Source organism: Drosophila tropicalis, unplaced genomic scaffold, assembly GCF_018151085.1.
Source record: "Drosophila tropicalis isolate 14030-0801.00 unplaced genomic scaffold, ASM1815108v1 contig_593, whole genome shotgun sequence".
Lineage (NCBI taxonomy): Eukaryota > Metazoa > Arthropoda > Insecta > Diptera > Drosophilidae > Drosophila > Drosophila tropicalis.
The window spans coordinates 4,417,290-4,439,492 of NW_027173070.1; the positions used below are offsets into that span (position 1 = coordinate 4,417,290).

A 22,203-nucleotide genomic window follows, 5' to 3' on the forward strand; every position below is an offset into this window, starting at 1 on the left:
CCACAAAAGCCCCAAGTCCAATCCAGTAGCCATCTTCTGTCACTCCTCTCTCTCGCTCTCTCTCTCTATTTCCTAGTTCAATTCAACCAACCAGGCATAATTGAAAAGCGAGAAACAAAACAAAAGGAATAAGAAAAGTTCTATGGACAAAGTGTGCAGAAAAACACAATAACAACAACCATTTAAAAAACGTAGGAATTATGTCAACATAGTGAACCCATAGGCCCACAATTTTTCCATTTAGTCCTAATCCAAATATAGCCAGCAATTTCCTCAAAATCAGATTGACTATAAGTAAACTATTCAAATAGAAATTAAGCCTTTATAAGCTTTTTGTGATTAACTTTAAAACTAATTGAATGCTTTTTGTGTTATTCAAAGCTTTCAAACGATGTCCAAGAAATGTTAACCGATTTTTTCATCTTCTTAAACGAATCTGGAACTGAAATGATATAACAGTACTTCAATTACGAGTCCCTGGATTGGACGAACTTCAAAGTGAAACGCATCTTTCCATGCACAAATTGTAACTAAATAGATAAATCTTACAAATCCATCTAATTTTAAATCTCAAACTCCAAATAAAATTGAACAAAAATATTTCAAATAAAGATATTTTTTTTCAATCCAAATAAGTATGCTATAGAATTTGTGAAAAATGGCCGGCTCTTTCTCGCCTCATCTTCGGCACCTAAAAAACTCTATTCCTGCTATTATCTCGCCCCCTTTTTTTTGCTGCTGCACAAACTGTACTGAAACTGAAAGATTTCAGAAAACAGAAGAACAAAAAAATCAATAATTACCAATGTAACTAAATACAATTAAAAAACAAACGAGATTCAAGCGGGCACAGCGAGCGACAGCCTCATGCAGAGACAAATGAGCGGAAGGAAGGAAGTACGAAAAAAAAGAAATACACAATGTAAAATAAAACGAAGGGAGAAAAGGAAAAAAAAGTGGAGAGAAAAAAATGAGCGGCAAGCTTACTTACAGCACAGTTGGCAAATGGGCAACGGAATGAGATGCTCGCGCTCTTTACTAGCAAATGAAGGATGTTAGGGGAGGGGGGAGAAATCTCTGGACCCACCTACAATCCACCCCACACAGTTTCACCCACCAATCCCCGTGTCCTAGAATTCCACCCCACTCTCAGACACAGTCAAAGTTTCAGTCCTGCCCAGCCTGATGATGACTATCAAAGACAATGGACCGCGCACATTCAAGGGTTTAAAATTTCACCATTTGCATTTTTTTTCTCCTCTTCCTTACCATCATCTTACTCCCACACTCTGCCGAACTGCCTTTCCTTGCATCTTTATTTTTTTCCTCTTCTCCACTCTATGTTTCGCGTAATTTCATTTCATTTAACATTTTCCTGACGATTTTTCTTTTTGGTGTTTTGGAGTCCATTTCACAGCTTGATTAAATGCCCATTGATAATAATGAAGATTTTTATAGCAAATTGCAAGGCATCAAGATATATTTTAGAATGATATATATTCTTGGGAAATTGAAGTACATGTCACAATTTTTTTTTCTATAAATTTCCCAAATGGGCAAGACAAAATAATTGCATGCAAATGAGATGAGATGAACTTGGGATTAAAAAAGTAAGAAAAATCTATGGAAAAAGGAAAATGAAAACTTGATTTTGAAGCCATGAGGTGGTGTTGGGGGAGGATATGAGGATTTTCAGTGAGTTGGGTAAAAGGGATGTGACAATCTTTTTGTAATTTGCATATGAAAAACTTGGCCCTACATTATAATAAAAGTAAATTTTTGGCATTGACTTTGGAGCTAAATCGATTCGGGAACAAATGTTTCCAAAGAGTTAAATCACAGAAAGTGAGAGAAAAAAAAAAGAAACTACCATGAAAATAGTATGTTTAAACCTAAGACGATGACTAAGAGCAAAGAAAATGCCAATAAAACCCATTTAAAAAGACACAAAAGATCATTGGAGAAATCTATAATCGAATATTAAAATTAAGCAATCTAAATATCAATCGTTATACTATATAAACGATTTCAATATATTGTATTTCGATATTCAAACTTTGAACACTTCGAATTAAATATACATGAATTTTATTTTCCCCGATTAATTTACCTACAACGACAAGTCCCAAGGCAGAGAGAGAAAAGAGAAAATTTGCAAATAAGCAAAAATGTATAATTAATTTGTTCACAAAAAACAAACCAAAGAAAAAAGCTTACGTTTAGTAGTAATAATATTTATAAAAAGAATAACCACACACATACATATTATAAAGGGGAGGGCAGCAGCAGCAGAAGAAGGAGGAGGAGGGGCTTTTCGAAAGCGGAACCAAACCAGTTATCAAATGGCCTCAGAGAGGAGTTGGAGGAGGTGGAGTAGAAGTGAGAGCGTCATTTTGGCCAATTTGATTACTTTTATTGACGGCGAAAATTATTCGAATTAAAGGTTGTCGCCTTTGTCGATCTGATCTAATCGAGAAAATTGAGGAGAATACGTCTGTTTTGGGCTATACGATGGATGAGGAAGTGAAACTAATCGAGTAAATTACGACATTACTCCCAAAATGTTGAGAGGCTCTGTACACGCGAGCAAAAAATTTGCCATGATAGAAAATGTACATATATATGTATGTATGTATGTACCTATTTTTGCCGAAAAGTTCAATAAACTGCTTCGCCACATTTTTGTAGTCGTTTGCGATTGGGTTTAATGGTTGGTGGACGAGCTTGAGGAGGGGAAGTAGTACAATACCCGCATATTAATGAGAATTTTTTATATATTTTTTGCCAACTGTTCGAATTGATCATTCGATTAATCGGTTGAATTGTATCGTTTTAAATTCTAAGGCAAAAGGCAAACTAATTAACACTTTACATTGTGGAGAATGAAATGTAAATTAAAAGTAGGAAAGAAGACTAAGAGAGAGAAGAGAGAAACAGAGAGAGGGAGAGAGAGAGAAATGAATAAAGTTAGGCAGCCAAACCAACGACCTTCCATCATAAAAATAAAGACATAAAAAGTCACAAAAACAACATCAACAACAACAACAAAAAAGCCCAAAACAAAAGATACAAATGCATCTTTTAGTTGACGACGACGAGCCGCTCTGCTGACTATATCCCCCACATACGACGCCGGCAGAGCTGGAGCTGCAGAGCAAACGGCAATAAAAACTCATGGAAAATGTATGAATGAAACGAATCTTCCCCGCCGTTGCCGCCCTTTCCACCTCCCTTGGTGGCGCTCGGGCTACTTTCTGATATTGAAATGGAGAAGCGGCGAAAAGGAAAGGCGAGAAAAAACAACTTAAAAAATAAAATAAAAACGAATTGATAGACTGAAGCAAAGTCAAGGCTAAATTTCCAGAGCAAAACAGAACACAGAAAAAATAATCAGACAAGAAAAGAAAAAGAAGCACACAAAAAAAAAGTAAAAGTTGAATTTTTCCAAAAGAATGTGCGGAGCAAAACACAGAATTACGCGAAAATAATAATAATAAAAATACAAAAGACGGCAAAAAAAAAAAAAGCAAGAGCAACAAAACAAATAACGTGTGGGAGCAGCAGCCAGAGATGAAGGTGAGTGGGTAAGGGAGACGTCGAGGAGGGGAAGGCAAAGACGACGACGTAGCAGCAAAAGCATTTTTATAGCCCTTGTCTACGCGCGAACAAAGCAGCATAAAAAGGCAAACAAAATATAGAAAAAGGAAACCAAAAACGAATTGTGGACGTGGCACAATAAGCAGACGCTAAAAGAGGGGGGCCCAAGACCAAGACAGAGACGGTGACGGTAGACGGTTGTCTGAGACGTCAACGCTGCCGCCGACGACGACGACGGCGACAGAAAAAGTAAAGGAAGCTATGCGCCAAGGATAAAAGCAAGAAGACTAAGAAAAGATGTATGCGATGTATGTGGGCGGGGGAGAGAGAGAGAGAGAGGGGGTTCAACATGTGCCAGAAGTTGCACAAGTGCCGGCTTAGCACACACATACACGCACGCACACTAAGAAAAGAGGTGTAGAGAAGCAGAGAACGAGAGCGAGAGCATGTTAAGCAGCCTCCCACTCTCTTACGTGTGTGTGTGTGTTTAAGTTAAAATGAGGTGGAATAACGGGACAACAGCAACAACAGCACTCATTCACTTAAAGTGGCCCCAAAAATAAAACGTTTATCGGCAATGTCTTTATGTACATGTGTGTGTGTGTGTGAGTGTAAGTAACATTGCCAGATGGGTGAAGATGCAGCTTCTTTTACTTCTTCACTTGTTGCTCACGCTACACACAGACAGAGATAGAGACAGCGACAACAGCTTGACAGGCAGTCAACTCATTCACTCTCAGACTCTTCTCTTCCATCAAACAGCAGCAGATGGTTACTGCGAAAAGGCAATGAAAACTTTTAGAAACAGATGTGAATTTGTTAGCAAGTTGATTTATATGTATGCCTACTTCACTTTGATTTTCCCCCAGAAAATTTTACACTTTTTTTAAATGCCTCGACTTTTAAATACCACCTAGCAAACAAGCGGCGTAAACTTTTGGAAAAGGATAACTTGGACATTGTAAATGCAACTTTTATGAAATTTCGTAAAATCAAAGATGTTGATAATAAGTTGCAGTGTATTAAATTTCAATACAATAGTTGAAATATTAAGTATGAAAATCCATTTTCAGTAAGAGAAAGAGTCGAAAAGAACAATGAATAGAATTGTTGCAGGATAGAGAGGATAAAAACCCTTCCTTTTCGTTTTTTCATACCCTTATAGGGTATAAAAAGAAAATATATATATGTATGTATATATATATCACTTGGTTTTAAAATGTAAATATTCCATTCCAACTCTGTTGCTAAAGTTGTCCCAGACCTGAAACATTTATATTACAAGTCTGTGAAATTGAAAACTTATGGGAAATCGAATTTCAAACTGAAACTTGACTGAAATCGAACTCAGCGTCTTTTAAGAGACCGAAGGAGGTGATGGAGGAGCAGGTCACATATACATATGCCGCCGGTTTAACTGACTCACATACACAGCACAGAGAGACGGAGAGAGGAGGAGACACAGCCGACAGTCAAATACAAATCGTGAGGCTTAATATGCATGGCTGGATAAATTGCTAGGCTGCCCTCAGTCTTCCTCATCGCTGTTGTCGTTGTCGAGCAAAGTGAGCGACTGCCAACCAAACAGCTTGGTTGTAGTCAGAGTCGTTTCCAATGTCCGCTGCCGCCCTATGGCATGTTGTTCAATATCGGACAGCGCGGCGGATAGCCCTGACTCTTGCTTGCCTACCTCCATACCAAAACCTCCTCTTGTTTCTGTTCCCTGCGTTCCCTCGGCCACTCTATACGATTCGATCTGCTGCTTCAATCAGACGACGACGACGATGACGATGACGGTGACGCTGACGACTTTGCTTGATTGGACTTGGACGTAGCTGGAAACGTGCCGATTTCAGCTTGGATATATGTATGTATATATGTACATATATACACATACATAATATATATGTTTGTATGTACACATGTATGGACATATATGTACATATATGAACATACGTACATAAGTATGACGATGTTTTGTTTGTGGCTTCTACCCATCCCTTGCCATGGGGTTAGGTTAATTTGCCATTTTTATGGTTTCATGCCTTAGCCCTGGGCCCTGGGATGAGCCTGTTCTTAGCATGAGCCTGTTCTCGATTTTGCGCTTAAAACATTTTACAAATATATGTATTCCCTTTGATTTTGTATGCTTAAAAACTTTGAAATTTCAATTCTCCCTCGAGAGGAGTCCAGCTAAAACAAAAAAAAACACACACACACATACGGAATAGTCATCATTTATGCAAATTTGCAGGCACTGATACGAGAGTCACATGAAAAGTTCCAGTTGAAAAGAAACGATTAAATTCCCTTTTACCCATTGAAAGGGGATCATTAGACTTCTGTGTGATCGATAGAAAAATGTTTTACTTTTAGTGGAACCCTCGACTGTTTCTCGATAGATGTAGAAAAATTCGTAGATGTGCATAAATTTACATCAACAACAAGGGAAGGGGGTTAGAAATAAAATGAAAAAATTGGGAGCCAACTTGAATCCCCATATCAACAACGTGCGACACATAGACCCACACACACACACATGAGGAGAAATGTTAATCCTGCCCTTCAAAAAAGTTTGAAGTTTGTTTGCTTTTTGCAATGCAAATTGTAGTTTTTTTTTTTTTTTTGTTTTCTTAAACTTAGACACATAAATACATACATATATGTACATATTAACATGTAAATATCTTTGGCAACAAAAACAAAATAAACTTTCTTCCATTTCAGTTTTTTTGAAAGTAAAAAAAAGTTCCAATCACTTTTTTTTTGCTGATTTTGTATAAACGATATCAACGTCTACCTATACCAACCAACAACACCCATGAAATATTTATGAAAAAGAAATTTATTTCAGATAGACAGAGAGCGAGTTGGAAAGAGCGAGAGGACTTTGACTTATCTTGGCTTGGCCTTTTTTTCTCTTCTCTTTTCTAGAGCATGAGAACTGAGGAAAAAAAAAATTATAGGGTTAGTATAATCGAAATCGATTTCGCAATTCAACACAACAACCAAATGACACCTACAACAACTAACGAAGACGATTTGCCAAATTTGCTCAACTGAATACGGCAAACTGATGGGCAAGTCGTGATGGTTACTGAAGGGGAGGGAAATGGGAGAGGGGAAAGGGGGCAAGAAGAACGGGGTTTGCATGTCTTTGTAAGTAAATTATGTTAATTGTATTCTTTGACGACTGTCGCCGAGCATTTCATCGTTTTTCGTCGACGTCGCGGTCGTCGTCGTTCCCAAAACAGATATTCGTCGTGTGTAGCTAAGCCACAAAGTGGCAAATAGCTTTTTTTTTTTGCAAAGTAATTTGTTTAAGAAACGAATAAGTAAATACACTAATAAGAAATGTTTTCAACAGAAATCTAAGTAGCATAAGCTGCCAAATGGAAAGAAAGATTATATTTCTGGTCAATCTCTGCGTATACGTAATATGCGATTTAGTATTAAAATGTAGTAAAACAATTAAGACAAAATAAAAATAAATCATAATGGCTATTTTTGACTTAAATGGCTTAAGATGGCATAAAGATTATTTCAATGTTTTTACCCTTTCTGATAAAGCATACTGTGCGTATAAGTAATTTGCGATAATGCATTAATTAAGTACTTAAAAATTGTCGATAAAATTTTCTTTGACTGTTAAATCAATTATAGGAAAACTGATAACGAAATAAACATACATGTATGTACATATGTATATACACCATACTTATACAACTTTAACCCTTTGAAGACTTTTCAGCTTCAGCTGAAGTTTTCTTTCTGTTGTATGTAAAAGTAAGAAAGCACTTGTTTAAAAGAGATGGACCAGAAACACTTAGATTTTGATTTGAGTCTGTTTGAAAAGTGGGTAAATTTTGGCAAAATCAATGAAGTTCAAACTTTTAACTTGGAATTCCTACTCTAGACTTTTTGGTGAGTTAAAACATAGCATAATTTAGATAAAAAAATTACATAGCAGGAAGTTTGCCTTATCTTTGAAAATACATAATCTTAGGCTGATACATATGGGCATAGTATGTACGTATTGGCAGAGCCGTAGGGAGTAAAAGTGGTCCCCAAGGGATGTCCCTTTTGCAAATTTTGAGAGTTCTGAGAACCCCCTTTCTCTTTGTCTCCCTCTCTACGTCAATGTACAAACGTATACTGATGTATGCAGATATCTAAATCTTACTCAAGAGAAAAGAAATATATAAAAAAAAAACATACATAAATTGAAATTCATTTTGTATTCTCGGGCGACAATCAAGTGAAACGACAACATGAATCGAAATCGTACTGAGAGGGAGACAAGAGGGCCTTTTGGCAAAAACAACTGATTTAACTGATACAAACACACACACACATACGCTTATTTGCCTGCATGTGTAAGCATTTCCGTTCTTCAATAAAAAGACTTGTAAGAACTTTGGTTATTTGGGTTTTTTCTTGGACTTATTGTTGTAAAATATATTTCAATAAAAAAAAATTTTAATAACAAAAACTCAGCGGAAACAAACATTTGGTGTGAGAAAGAGGAAAAATATATTGACTATATGATTTCAGGAGAGATACAGACGAGAGAGAGAGAGAGAGGGAAAAAACGTGCGAACTAAACACAAAACGAGTAAGATATAGTAGCCGGCTATATACAAATTTATATATATGTACATATATATATGTATATATTTCAATATACATGTTTGCTAGGCTGAGAAACTTAATTTTTTCTTTCCTCGTTTTCTTTTTTTTTTGGTCGATGAGACAAGAAACTGGTTTCTGAAGCCGGCTACAAGACTTTGCCTCTCTCTCTTACACACACACACACACACACTCTCCCTGAATTGTGTGTGAGTGTGTTAGGGAGAGAGTCAGAGATAGAGCCAGAGCCACGCATGACTTCAGCAAACCAAAAAAAAAAAAAAAAAAAAAAAAAAAACAACAAGAAGAAGCAGCTGTTTGTTGACCTCAAAGCTAAAGTTAAGAAGAGTCAGGGCCATAAAAAAAGAAGCCAAGTTAATAATAGGCGAAAAGCAGGAACTCGAGTGAGACAGAAAATCAGAAAACGTGTATGGATGATATTTATAGCAGCATAAAAGAAAGAGAAAAAAACGAGGAATGTCAAAATAAAAATAATAATAAAAACAAAAGGGCTAAAGAAGAAGAAAAGAGGAAAATACGTAATAAAAATAACAAAGCTCAAGAAGCAGACCGAAAATAAAGGAAAGAAGAAAAGACAAATCTTCAAGGACGTATGCAAGGTAAACACTGACACACACGCGACGAGAAGCAGCAGCAGCAGAGAGAAGGAGAGAGAGAAGAAATAAGTAAAAGTAGATGCAATAATAACAACAACAAAAACAATAAAAGAAAACGCGACCTGTTTGAGAGGCAGCAGCAGCAACCACCTAAAAAGGAGATGTGCGGTGGAAAAGTGTAGGAAAAAACTCGTTTCCAAGCAAAAAGGAGCACACAGCACAAGAAGAAACCAAGCCAAGGCGACGAAGGAGCTGCTGTGGGGGGCAGGAGGACAAAAAGTAGGTAAGGTAAGTCAGAAAAATGGGGAATACCAGCTACTACAACAACAGCAACATAAAATTTAATCAAAAAAAAAAAAGAAAAAGGCACAACGTTTGAAAATGTGCCAAAGCACTGCAAAGAGGAAGTGGCTAAAAAGAAGTAGGCGAAAAAGGAGACGACGTCGACGGCGACAGCGCTGGAGACAGAGACAGACGGCGACTTCGACGTCAACGGCAGCAGCAACGTATGCGTCGCGTAATGTGGAGTAAAAAGCCAGTTTGATAACGGCACATACATGCATGTAGTAACTCTGTATGTATGTGTGTGTGTGAATGTCTAGCCTAGATTTTCTTTACACATAAATTATGCAAGAAATAGAACAAGGAGAGAAAAGGCAAGACACCAAGAAATGAAAGAAGAAGCCAACAATAACAATAACAACAAGTACATCAGCAAGGTCAAGGTCTGGTGTGTGTGTGTGTGTGTTGGCTCATAAAATTTTGACGTTTTTCCAGCGAGTTACTTAGAGAAAAAGAAGTGGGGGGAACAGAGAAACACCAAAAGGGGGAACAACATTAACAAAAGGAAAAAGTAACTGAGCACTCTCTAGAAACAGGTTATTTTTCTTTTCATCCAGTGAATACATATGGAGGTCGCTCTTAGACACTTCCTTCATTCCTTTTTACCTGTTTTGTCTAAATCTGACGGGCGTCACTACTAACGTACTAATGTCTACCTTCTACCTGTTGCAGCAGCAGCCACAGAACAAAACAAAATTGAAAGTCATTTCCAAAAAAAAAAAACATCGAAGAATTTATCAGGTGTAAGCCGCTTTTAGAGTCAATCGGCTCAACAAATTGGATTTCAAAAACCAAGTAAATTTCATAAATCATGAAAATATTTTGAAAATAATCCCAACAACTGAAGCAGTAAAACGTTTCTTACCCTTCTTGCCACATTGTTCAGACAAAAAACACTCAATAATATACTACAAAAGAAAATGACAAAGAGAAGAAAAAGGATATTTATGTTTATTTTTATGAGTAACATTATGAATATATTCATTTACAGACCAATTTGCACAAATTGAGAATGGATACTGTTTCAGAATTGTCTAAAACATCAGAATATGTTCAAAGTAAATTTCGGCCACACACTTTGATCATCCATCTAGGATCATAGAGAAAAAAAAGAGAGAGGGGTCTATTAACAACTTTTTTTTAGCCCGTTTCCAAAGCAATAAAATGGACAAGTCTGAAATTGTGTTTTCTGTACACTTACTAAAAGCAACATACACCTCAAATATATCCTGCCAAGGATTTTGTATTTTAATCAATTTGAAATAGTTTTATCAGTTCAGAAGAATAAGCAACAATTTAAATTAACAAATTTTTTCACGAGATATTTATTTTGAATAAAAATTTGAACGAAAAATTAGAAATTAAATTAGAAACAACCAACAACAAACGTTTTAGATCAAAATCTATTTCCACTACATTTTTATTCACAATTTCAGTTTCCTCCAAAAATTGTTATTCAAAGGTTTTGAGTACATTTATGGCGACTTTCGTCAATTACAAACAAAGCTTCAAATAACTTTTCACTGATTTGAGCATATTTATTTGCAACTGCGAAATTGAAACACATTCTCAGACTCTTGATAGTCTGAGAATAGTTTACGCCATTTTATAATTGTACAATTTTCTATATAGTATCTGATATCTGAATAACACTGCGAGCATTTGACAATTTGTTTATATCACATTGATCTAGATAATGTTTACATAAAAAAGAGTCAAATAAGAGAGACAGGCTTTCGATAATTTCTGGGTTTCCTATACGAGACCAAACGCCATCTTTATATGTATAACCAAATTATATACATTCACAGACACGTTTTTTTTGGAAGAAAACCACTCCACAAAATACTCTAACTCATTCTTAATTGTCATGGGAGTAGGAAACCATCAGGCGAAGCGCGGCGAGTTCTTTTTGGTTTTGGTTTTTTTATTTTTCCTCTTATTTTTTGTAATTAATTCTACGCACTTGCGCAACAATGTCGTTTGGCTATAATTTCCAAAAAAACACCACGCACCGAAATTTTCAAGGTCTAATGAGTTTGTTGGCACCACCACAAAAGCCATTGAATATAATGAGGCAAGAAAAGGAATTATAATCATTGTAATAAATGATTAAATTGTAGTTCTTACACACACACACACACACATCATCTTGGCCAACACACACAACGATCTTCAGCAGCACCCCAAGGCAAGTTCAAGGCCTCCTCGTGCAGAGTTTTTTAACGTTTATTTTTTTTGTTGTTTCTGTTTCTTTCATCAACAACAAAAAATTTGCCGCAGATTGACTTTTTCGTTCGTTAATTTTGCCTTTAGTTTTTTTTTTTTTTTTGTTTTTTTGCAAGCTTTTGTGATTAATTAGTGTTAATTACAATGTCGCCCATTTTGTTAGACATTTCGTAAAAGTTATACAACAATCTATGCAAAATTGTAAAACCATTACATAAGCATATCAAATCGTAAACACATATATACGAATAAACACACGGATTTTTGGGGATGAGCTCATTTTGGTTTCAGGGCATAATATTCATGTATGTGGATATATGAATATTGAAATATAATAGGGGCATTATTAATACATTCATACAAATAAACAGACAGACCGTCAGATGGGCCAAACGACAGACAAGACATAAAAACCGAACAAAACTCCAAACGACTCTTACCAATTGGATGTCATCATTGTGCTTCTTTTTTTTTGTTTGTTGTTTTTGTTTGGATCGTTTTTCTTCAGTTTTCAAAAGTTCTTTGAACTGAATTGCTTAATGGTTTTAGCACTTTTTTTTTGAAAAAGTGTCGTAACTTTGGTTTATAAGAAATGACTTGAATTATGGGAATTTTTTCAAAGTACCTACCTCTTAGATTATTTATTTTGAACAAAAATAGTGGCTTTGATCAGCCTTTATTTATTAAATTTTGTAATCGTTTATGCCAATAATATTTAATACTTCCAATCATTGAGCAATCTGGTAAACTTTTTGCATGTAAAATAAGAACAATCATCTTAAATGAGATCAAGAATTTTGAGAAATCTAACTGGAATATTGCCTAAATTTAGTGAACTTTCTTGTAGAAGAAGCAGGAAATTTCAAGTCTTTTCATTTGTATTAATATAATGAATTAAAATAAAGTTAAAATTGTTTAAACAAATACATGTATGTACATGTAAAATTACTATGTATATTGATAACTTCTGAGCCATCTCTATCAAAGATATACTTAAATTGGTCCTAAAGTGTATCCATGAACGGTTATAGGATATAATAACAAATAACAAAATCTCAGATTATCATGAAAAAGCATTTTGTACATGCTTTATGCTTTGGCTAAGTACTCTAGTTTTCAAAAGGATAATTGAACTGAAATTAATAGAAAATAAAGATGTTTCTAAAAGTCTTAAAAGAAGTTTAAACATTCCACCATTTCCTCTATTTTATGTATGGATGTATATATAAACCATTTTGATCAGGGGCTTGTCTTAATTTTTTCCACATTTTTCAAGCTTACTATATTATTGATGCATGGCAAATCAAGCCAAAACATCCGCAAGTAACAAAGAGAAAGAGAGATACATATTTGTGTATGTACATACATTCATATACATAGTATGATAGACCTCAATAAGAAATAGAATGTGACAGGCAAACGCTGAACATGTGCGTGGCCTCCCCAGATATGTGTGTCTGTGTCTGTGTGGATATTCCTTAATTGAATTTCGCGAAATGAAGAAAGAAACGCATTAGCAGAAAGCGACTTTGTTGCCTGCTAATAAGTTTATTATAAAATAATAATTACAAACACAAGAGAAACAGGAAAAAAACAACAACAAACTAAATAACGAGAAAGTCGTTGCACGCTGATTAGCTTTGTGGCTAGCACAAAGTCAGACTATGACTACGACGACTCTGACTTCAAATTGGCCAAGTTAGAGGGGATGATGCTGTTGCTGTTGTTGTTTGTTACCTCTGATTACCCGGCACGTACACAAAAGTGTTAATTGCAAATGAATGAAAGAAAAAGAGGCTATAGGAGTGCTGCAGAAGATTGGACCATGTGTGTAACCGCCGTTACGCTGTGGCGCATGCGCCTTTATTTTTTCGCCATCGTTTTCCGATATTGTAAGTTGTCTGTCAATATGGTAATACTTCTCTTGCAACATTCGACTTTTCTCCAAAATGAAATATATGTGTATTTATATACATACATATGTATATATTAAAGAGAGTCTTTAACTAAAACAGCAGGGAGAGTTGCCACACGCAGCAGAGTTCCATCCAATAGCCAATGTAGCTAACCGGTTTTATTTTTTAAAGGGTCGCGCTTATATACGCGTCAGCAATAATTAATCAATCAATAATTGAGGCAATGCACACATACAAACAAACACTGACACACACTCACACTCACACATAGCATGCTGGCTTAATGACAGGGCATATACAAAATGGCCGACAACACCTAAGTCCATCGAGTTCAACAGATAGAATCACATCCGTTTTTAAGTAGATTTTCGTTTTTACCCTTCTTTTTTTACTCATTTCTTTCTTCACGCCGCACACAAACACACACCGTTCTTTTTTTTCAAACTTACTTTCTTTTTATTTCTTTCTTTCTCTTTTATATTTTATCAAAAAAACTTTTGCTCTTATTTGTAATCTTCTTCTTTCTTCACTCGTTTTTTTTCGCTTTGCACTATTTTTATTTTTTATGTATTATTCGCTTTTGTTGCACTTTTTCTTTTTCGCGACGTTTCGACAATCAACAAAATTTTTGACGGAAGAATCACTCGTCCCCCCGCACCATAAAAGTAATGTTGTCGAACGAGCGAAGGAGAGCGCGAATGAGCGACCGAGCGAGAGAGAGAGTTTGTGATAGTGGGGAACAAGGGGGAGACTACGCCGTCGTCGTCGTCGTTGTTGTCGTAGTAGTAGTAGGCAGCAGCGCGCGTCAGGTATATGTAGACGTTCCGTTGCGACTGTGCATAAAAATCGAACTGAACTGAAACCAAAGAAGAGCATGGAAAAAAAAATTCCGAAACCCAACTTTTGCCGCTGGACGTCCCTGGTGTCGGAGCCACCGTCAGAGCTAGAGCCGCCGTCGTCGTCGTTGACGCTGTCCAGACGACGCTAAAGAAGAAGAAGAAACGACGACGTCGCCGGCAACAACATGGTTAACGCCGCCGGTGGAGCGGCAACAGCAGCTTAGCGTGGCTCGTTCAGCTTGGCTTGACTTGCTAGGCAGTCAGTCAGTCAGGCCCCGCGGTTCTCTCTCTCTCTCTCTCGCTCACGATCTCTCTTTTGCTTAGCACAAAGCAAATACATACATATGTATGTATGTAGGTGTGAAAGAGAGCAGTTGATCGACAATTGAGTCCATGTGTGTGCGTCGATTGGATGAGCGCACAGGTAGTATGTATATCTGTGTGTGTGATTGTCCGTGGGTCCCTTAGGTAAGAAGAAAAAGAAAATATGCCCAACTTTGAAGCGAACAGGTAGACAAACGCCGGTTCCATGCGCTGGGCTGAATAAGCAACAACGTATTAACGTCAACGTCGCTGCCGCTGCCACTGCCACTGCCGATGTCTCTTCTGTCGCAAATGCTGACTTGGTTTTTGTTTTTTGCGGCTTAAATGCGCACACATCAACACACACACACCAACATAATTTCAGATACAAATGAGCAATACTTAGTAAGGTGACGCGATACAAATTCGTTTTTTCTCACGATGAATTTTGTCAATCAGTCGTGTTTGAATTTTCGAATTTAAAGAATATTTTTTCGAAATCGAAATATGAGATCCGTTTTCGCCTTTGATTCTGATCTATATTAACTGATTATTGTAAACATTGACTTTTAGGACACAATATCAAGCAATACTGAGTGATATCCAATAATTGAATTAGATGAATAATTGGCAACCTCGACAACCCTGTAAGCTGATACAGTGGGCGCTGAATAATTTTCAAAATTTAAAACTACTTCAAAACGAGAACAGACCTGATATAATTTTCATGAAATCTAATTTATTTATAAGGTCAAGTTTAATAAAAGTAAATAATAATAATAATAGTTTTTAAATATATGTTTTTAGGTGCATTTGGCTTTGCCATCTACCCTCTAGCCAACCCGTTTTTCTTAAAAATCAGATTCATCTCCGCCACTTTGTATCACAGAGGCCACACGCCATGACATAGACTCATAGAGCTGCTCAATTTTGTCCACCATCTCCTGATCTGTATGCCATACATTGTAGAGAACTTTACGGAACTCTTCAACATTTTTCGGTGGCTGCGGCAATTCCTGTATCTTTGGCTGAATAATGGCCATCAATTGTTCGAGTAGATTCAAATCATTGCTATTTCCAGCACTCTCCGGTCCCAGCAAGGTGTCCACATAGATTTCCTTACACGGCGACTCACAATCGATAAACTTTATGTCATCCATATTGAAGATATTACGCCAATCATGGACAGTCCAATCCTGATGTGCTAGAGCCCAATCCAAGCGTTTCTTTTTGGCTTCTGCACTAAGATAACTAATTTCAAATTGTCTATAATCTTCGTTTTCATCAATATCGAAAAAGTTGTCAAAGTTTTCATCATTTTCATCCAGGAATTCGTCCTCCTGATGTTGTTGCTGCTGTTGTTGTCGTTGCTGTGGGTTTGGCTGCTTTCTCCCTTGGGTTGTCTTACGACGTTTGGCACGAATCTCACTAATACGACGTTGTAGGGTTCGACGACTTACACTAATACCGTGCAATGATTTCAATTCCCTCTGGACATCTATGGAAGTAAAGTGGGGATGTTCCACCAGCATCTGTTCGATAAGTTTACGATTCTCAAAGACCTTGGGACGTCCAACCTCACGGCGTATGCTGGGCAAACGAAGCATCACTCTTTTGCCACTATCACCCATTTGACATTCAATGAAATTGTTGACTTTTTTTAAATTCTTTGCTGAAGAGGAATTTGTATTCTGAATTTCGGCGGCAAGAACCATTTTTGGTTTGATGATGTGCTAGGTTAAACTTCTGAAACGTTTGTGATTGTGATTCTGTCGCATACGGATGATTATATACACGACGATCATGGCGAGACCCAGGCTACAGGCAGACAAAACATTTTTGGCGCAGGGTTAAAAATCTGGATTAGGGTGAATAACGTCCTCGTCCCAGGTACACAGAGTCCCTTCTTCTTCTACTACTTCAAGGATTTCCTTTTACACAGACATCTGCTGGGTTATTGTAGAAACTTTTGCGCTTTACTTTTAGGTAGCAAAAAGGGTGGATTTTGTCTTGGATTAGGGTGGGCAACAGGTAAAGAAGCCTATGATTTTTGTCCAGACGCCAATTTTCAAAAGAACTTAAATGTAGAAATAAATTTGATGTAGTGAGGTACCCTTATAATTTTGTATGCCACACAGGTAACAAAAAAACCAAGAAGAAGCAACGCTTATACATATTGCTCGACTCGGCTTGGTTGCGCTCTCTGAGGCAAGTAAGGGCCGAATTTAGCAAAGTGAAGGAGACCTCGGAGCTTCGAGATTTCAGAAAGTTCTGAAAAGTAGATAGATATTTGCCTCAAAATCTGCTATCTTTCACTTTCCAGAAGTTGCCTCCCCGTTTGTATGGAGCCTCCCTTGTCCAGTAACTAAATCCGGCCCTGCTTATAGTAAAAGCAAACACACAACAAGAAAGCGCATACGTCATACATATAGTGAAATTATTTGTTTCGTCGTACATGGAAAAGTACGGCAGCGATTTTTGCGCGTGAGTAATTTGTGCGCTGTGTGTATTGCTTGCTGCTGTAGGAAAAAACAAGGTGAGGTAAGGTGAGATTGGTTGTTGTCCAGTTTATTTGTATGTATATGAATGTCTCTCTGGCTCTGTGTGTGTATGTGTGTGTGTGTGTGTCTCTTGTGTGGCTTCCGCTGCAGGTAGACACAGACACAGACAACACTACTAAGACGTTGTACAGCACATTTTGTTGAGGGTAATTATCGGTTTTCGATGCCATATGCAAAGAATAAGCCAAAGGGAATTGAGTACAAACAATACACACATTATCATCAACAAATATAACAAGAGCAACTACATCATATCACAAGATACATATGTACATAGAAAGAGAGAGAGAGAGAGAGATGTAGAGAGACATTTGAAGTAGAATAAGAGTTTAGGTCAGATCACATTCGAATCCGTGTTGGGCTTGTGATTTTTCACAAAGCTGCTAAGTAGACACAAAAAAAAACTGCTGTTTCCAAATGTTGCTACTGCTAATGCCATTCACAATCAACATATATGTATTCCGATATATATATATACATAAATACATGTGCATACTAACTTAATTAGCACTTGGCTGGCATATACACATAGAGGAGAAGGAGGAGGAGGTAAAGCAGAAGGGTAGACCTTGCAACAGTATTATGCCCCCTTGAGTGTACAGTACACAGGAGCCTCATCAATTGCCTCAATCTCAGTTCCAAGAAAGCGACACAAAGCATTGGGGGCGCTAAAGGCGTGGCAAAGGAGCTATATAAACTAAAGTCCAACAGGTAAATATTTTTTGGGCTAAACTGCTTTCATTTTTTCTTCACTTTTTTGACACGAAATACAAGTTTTGTGTGTCTTCTTCTTCGACTTTTGAGCATTGTGATTCAACTTGCATTTTATTGGCTATTTTCTTTCTGATTCAATCGAGCGAAACTTACAGTTTTTACTTTTTTCTGTTGTTTTTGCAATTCTCTTGGGTCAGTCACGAATATTGATGCTTACCTGCAAAGAGAGTGAAAAAAATCGAGAAAAATTAGGTCATTAGTAAAAGGTTTTATGGCCCGAAAAGATTACGCTTTAAATTAGGGTAAATATTTAACCCAACTTTGTATGTATATGTACATATAGTATATACATATGTATGTATGTATATACAATTTAGGTAAATACATAGGTTTATATTTAGTGAATTTTCCAAGGCCACCACCTTTTGCAGTTGGAAAATCTTTTGTTACCTGCTGCAAACTGATCTGGTCGTATAAGAACTAACGTAGACTAACGTTTATGTAATCCCTCCCTTCAAGCTGGTCATTGAGTTTAGCAAATTGAACAAATCTCACTTTTATTGCATTCTGCAATAGTTTATATATTCAGGAACAACCCCTATTAAGTGCATTTTCTTACGTTTTTATCACAAAGCTGGACAAAAGCATTTTCACCGAAATTTGTCCGATTTAAAGACAATGCCTTGCTTTTTATAAAGAAATACTCTAGAGAAAGTCCACGTACAAATTTAAAGTGTATTTTAATATTTAGTTTTTCTATTCTTTCTATTCTTTAGTTTTCTATTCAAGGTTATTATTTATTTGGTAATGTTTGAATGCCATTAAGACACTGGAATAGAGTCAGTTTGACCACAAAAACAACTTATAAAAGGGTCTATCGGAGATATTATTAAGCAAGACATTCAAGTTCTTATAGACCAATGCAATTGTGTGACAAGATTTTTGTTCTTATTGGTAACACTCTTCTATATACATATATTATACATATAATTTGATTTATAGAAAAATTCAGTAAAATTTTTAGTTGTTAGCTTTTAATATATAAGGTTCTGACATTTGGTGTAATCAACAATATACAAAAAGCAACTCTCAATTTCTTGCATTAATCAAAAGTCTTATTTTTGCTTATTTACAATGACTCAAGAATCTATTTTTCTCTTCTGTTCAAAAAAAAAAAACCTACTTCCTTCACTTCAAAGACGCATAAATTCCTATCAAATATTAAACATATGAGTAGCAAAAGGTACAACTGTTTGTTGTCTTTATTAAGCTCCAAGAAACATTTTTCAAACATTTAAACTTCTAGAAAAAGTCGTGGCTTGCATTGACCGCCTTTGCTTTCCTTTTATCCTTTTTAATTTGTTTTTTAATTGCCTCAAATTAAAAATATGTGGTCTACTTTCAGGTGCAACAACAAACAAACACCACAAGAGTATTATTGGGTAAAAATGGGGAAAACCTCCAAGTAGATAGATGCACCACGAAATAAAGCACGGAGAGAAAAAAAAAAACGAAATGTAGAAAACCCAAAGCAAATTTTGAAGAATTTTTAATTAAAATGCAGGGCGGCAGGCAAGTTTTTCTTATATTTGTTTCTTTTTTTTCTTTATTTTGCAATTTTGTTAACTAAACAAAAGGAATGCAAAAGAGCGAGGGGCGGTGGTGGCGATGGTGGGTAAATGTTGTGGTTTTCCTCATTTTTCGTTCCTCTCTTTTATCTGTCTGTTTCTCTCTAGAGAACCAGCGCGTAAAAGTAGTTAGTAAATTACAAAAAAAAAAAAAAAACACACACACACAATAGATAGAAGATACACATAGCCATGTATAGACGAGTATATACAGCTGGCGGACAACACCTGACCACCAAGTTTAAGTCGAAGCTTGAGTGCGAGTTCGCGTCAAAAAAAAAAAAAAAAAAAAACTACAAAAAGAAACCAAGCACGTAGCAGGAAGCAAAAAAACAGTCAAGATGGGGGCAATGGGAAGTTGATGCCTGCAACTGGGCGGTCCATTTAACCTCTAACATCATTCACAAACATTGGCAGCAGGCAACACATTGGGCCATACATTGGAGGCCAGCCAGGGCTAAACAGCGGAGCCAAGCAAACTCCTGCCGAGCCGAATCGAGTCGAGTCGAGCCTGCCGCGTCTGCCAAGTGCCTTCCGTGTCGTTGTGACATTTCATTTCCGTAACTCAAACGTTACCCCGTTTGCTAGTTTCATGTGTGGAGAAGAAAGAGTGAGAGTGTGTGTGTGTGTGTGGGGTTAGTTTATAGCCCAGGCGGAGGAATCTTCATTTACTTCCATTCTCTTGTATTTTTTTTGTAAATACCGGGAATGAATGAAGTATTAAGCATCCTACATTTAGGATGTGAAATGTTTTGAATTTGCCCCCTAAAATATGCAATTCCCTGACAAAATCCGTTTTTTTAAAAGGTCTATATCCAAAAAGTGTCTATGGATAAAAAAATTGTTTTAATTACCAAAAATTACAAAATTCCTTCAAAATTTTCTAAAAAGGAAATTTTTCAATTGCTTGTTGCATATTTTAGGGACAAAAATCGCAATATCACCCTTCTATATTTATATATCTCTATACCCAGAGTCAAAAATCACCATTTCACACTGGGTTATAACTCTACAAAGTCAAACACACACTTTTAACCTACTCGATTATTAGAAATTTAAAGGAAACAAAATAGTTTTCTATTACTATTTTTAATGGTATCCTTTTTCTGATCGTCAAAATTTCCAAGTTCTCACAGGGTATTTCGTATTCAGAGTGTTGGAGTAAACTTTTGGTGTACAATTTTTTTTTGTTTTGTTTTTTCGCATGCAAAGTGCAATTTTTCCGGACTTTCTTTCTACCGTCTCTCTTTATATGCTATGTCTGTGTGTGTATCAGCAGCGTCATCATCATCATCATCGCCATCTCCATCAGAGGCAATGGCAGCAGCTGGTCCTGCATCTCCTAGTGTTCCTTCTATTCTCCGTCTACTACTTCTCTTGTGACAATCAATGTTTGGTTTAGCAGAAATTTTTCTCTGCTCTGGCCCTCCTCTCCTGTGTTAGGAAGGGGTGGGTTAAAACAAAACATGGCCAAAAGCAACATCGAGAAATGTAACAACAAAAAACAGAAACAGGGGAAAAAAATGAAATTAATTTCTTTTGTGTTTCAGACCACTGCAACGACAACGATGATGATGATGATGATGATGATGACGAGGACTAGAACGACGATGACGACGACGAAGTCCCAGTTCTCTAGACCCAGTCCAAGCTAGCTCCCAAGTTCCAGCGATTCAACTTCCCAATGTTCATTTCCGGCATTCAAACGGCGCGCGTCCTGCAGGTTGGTTCAGGCTCAGGTGGCTGCCGGTGGTGCTGCGTTTTTTATATTTTTTTTCCGAGCTCGAGTTTGAGTTTGAGTTAGTGGCACATCTTGTGAAAACCCCGCATTTTTTTCGCCACATACATAAGCCCCGCCACATGCAATGGCTCCCAACCACCTCGTCCTTTCTCGTTTTGCTTCTGCTCCTCCTTTGTGTATTCTTTTTCTTCTTCCTTTACCCCCCCCTTTTTCATCTTCTCCTTCTCTCTGTCTTCTCTCTATATGTCTATGCTAATGAAGCCTCTTCTTTTGCCTGGTTTCAATGGCTGCCTGGCTGGATGGCTGGCTGGCTGGCTGGCTAGCTAGTTGGATGGTTGGATGGCCAAGCCCAAGAGCCTAAGCTCATGCCATTTGGCTCGCTGTTAATCCCTGGCACTAAAGACCACTACCAAAACTCAACCCAAAACTCAAACCATACGGATGGATTCCGTTCGCAGATCCTGCGCAGGCTCAGCTCCTACTATTACGCTACCCAAGTCCTTTTTCTTCCATTCTTTACTTTCTACTTTCCACTACTACTCCTGCAATCTGCACGCCTTGTTGCGGTATTAGTTTGCTTTACGTGATTTCGTTGCATTTTTTCCGCAGCACATTTCCTTTGCCAAGAAGGACGACCAGTAGAATGAGAACATGGAGGTGAATAGTGTTGGTCGTGGGGGAGGAAAACCCCATAGATTTAATTACAGTTTTCCTCTCACAGATAATCGAATTTTTTCTCGTTTGGCTCTGTTTCTCTACGCATTTCTTCCTGCTGCTTCTCTACCTCAAACTTCCTTTTTAATCTGCATGTCGATTTCCTTTGCACAGATTTTTTTCCTGCCACTGGTACATCTCCCCCCCTCCCCACCTCTTCACTGGCATTTTTCTCTTTCCGCATGGGGTTTTTTTCCAAGGTTTTTCTTGGTCAAGTTCTTGTACATAAACTTCAGATGCAGTTGTAATTAAAAATTTGCTTTTTTAGGGCTTGGCCCCGGAGTTCAATTCTCGCACATTTCAAAATTAGTTTCTTTGATGAACATAAGAACTAGGAGTTTTCTATTGACACCGTAATGGCAATTCATAAACT

General features: G+C 37.0%; 2 protein-coding genes across 3 annotated transcripts in view; both read right to left on the reverse strand.

Moving 5' to 3' along the window:
* The window catches only part of psq (pipsqueak), a 45,530-nt gene that overhangs the window by 7,053 nt on the left and 16,274 nt on the right, over positions 1-22,203 (reverse strand). The window lies entirely within an intron of this gene.
* LOC137577244 (uncharacterized) lies at positions 15,217-17,186 on the reverse strand. Its single transcript, XM_068290666.1, has one exon. It carries the CDS (start codon positions 16,185-16,187, stop codon positions 15,324-15,326), a length of 864 nt encoding a protein of 287 aa, XP_068146767.1. The 5' UTR covers positions 16,188-17,186; the 3' UTR covers positions 15,217-15,323.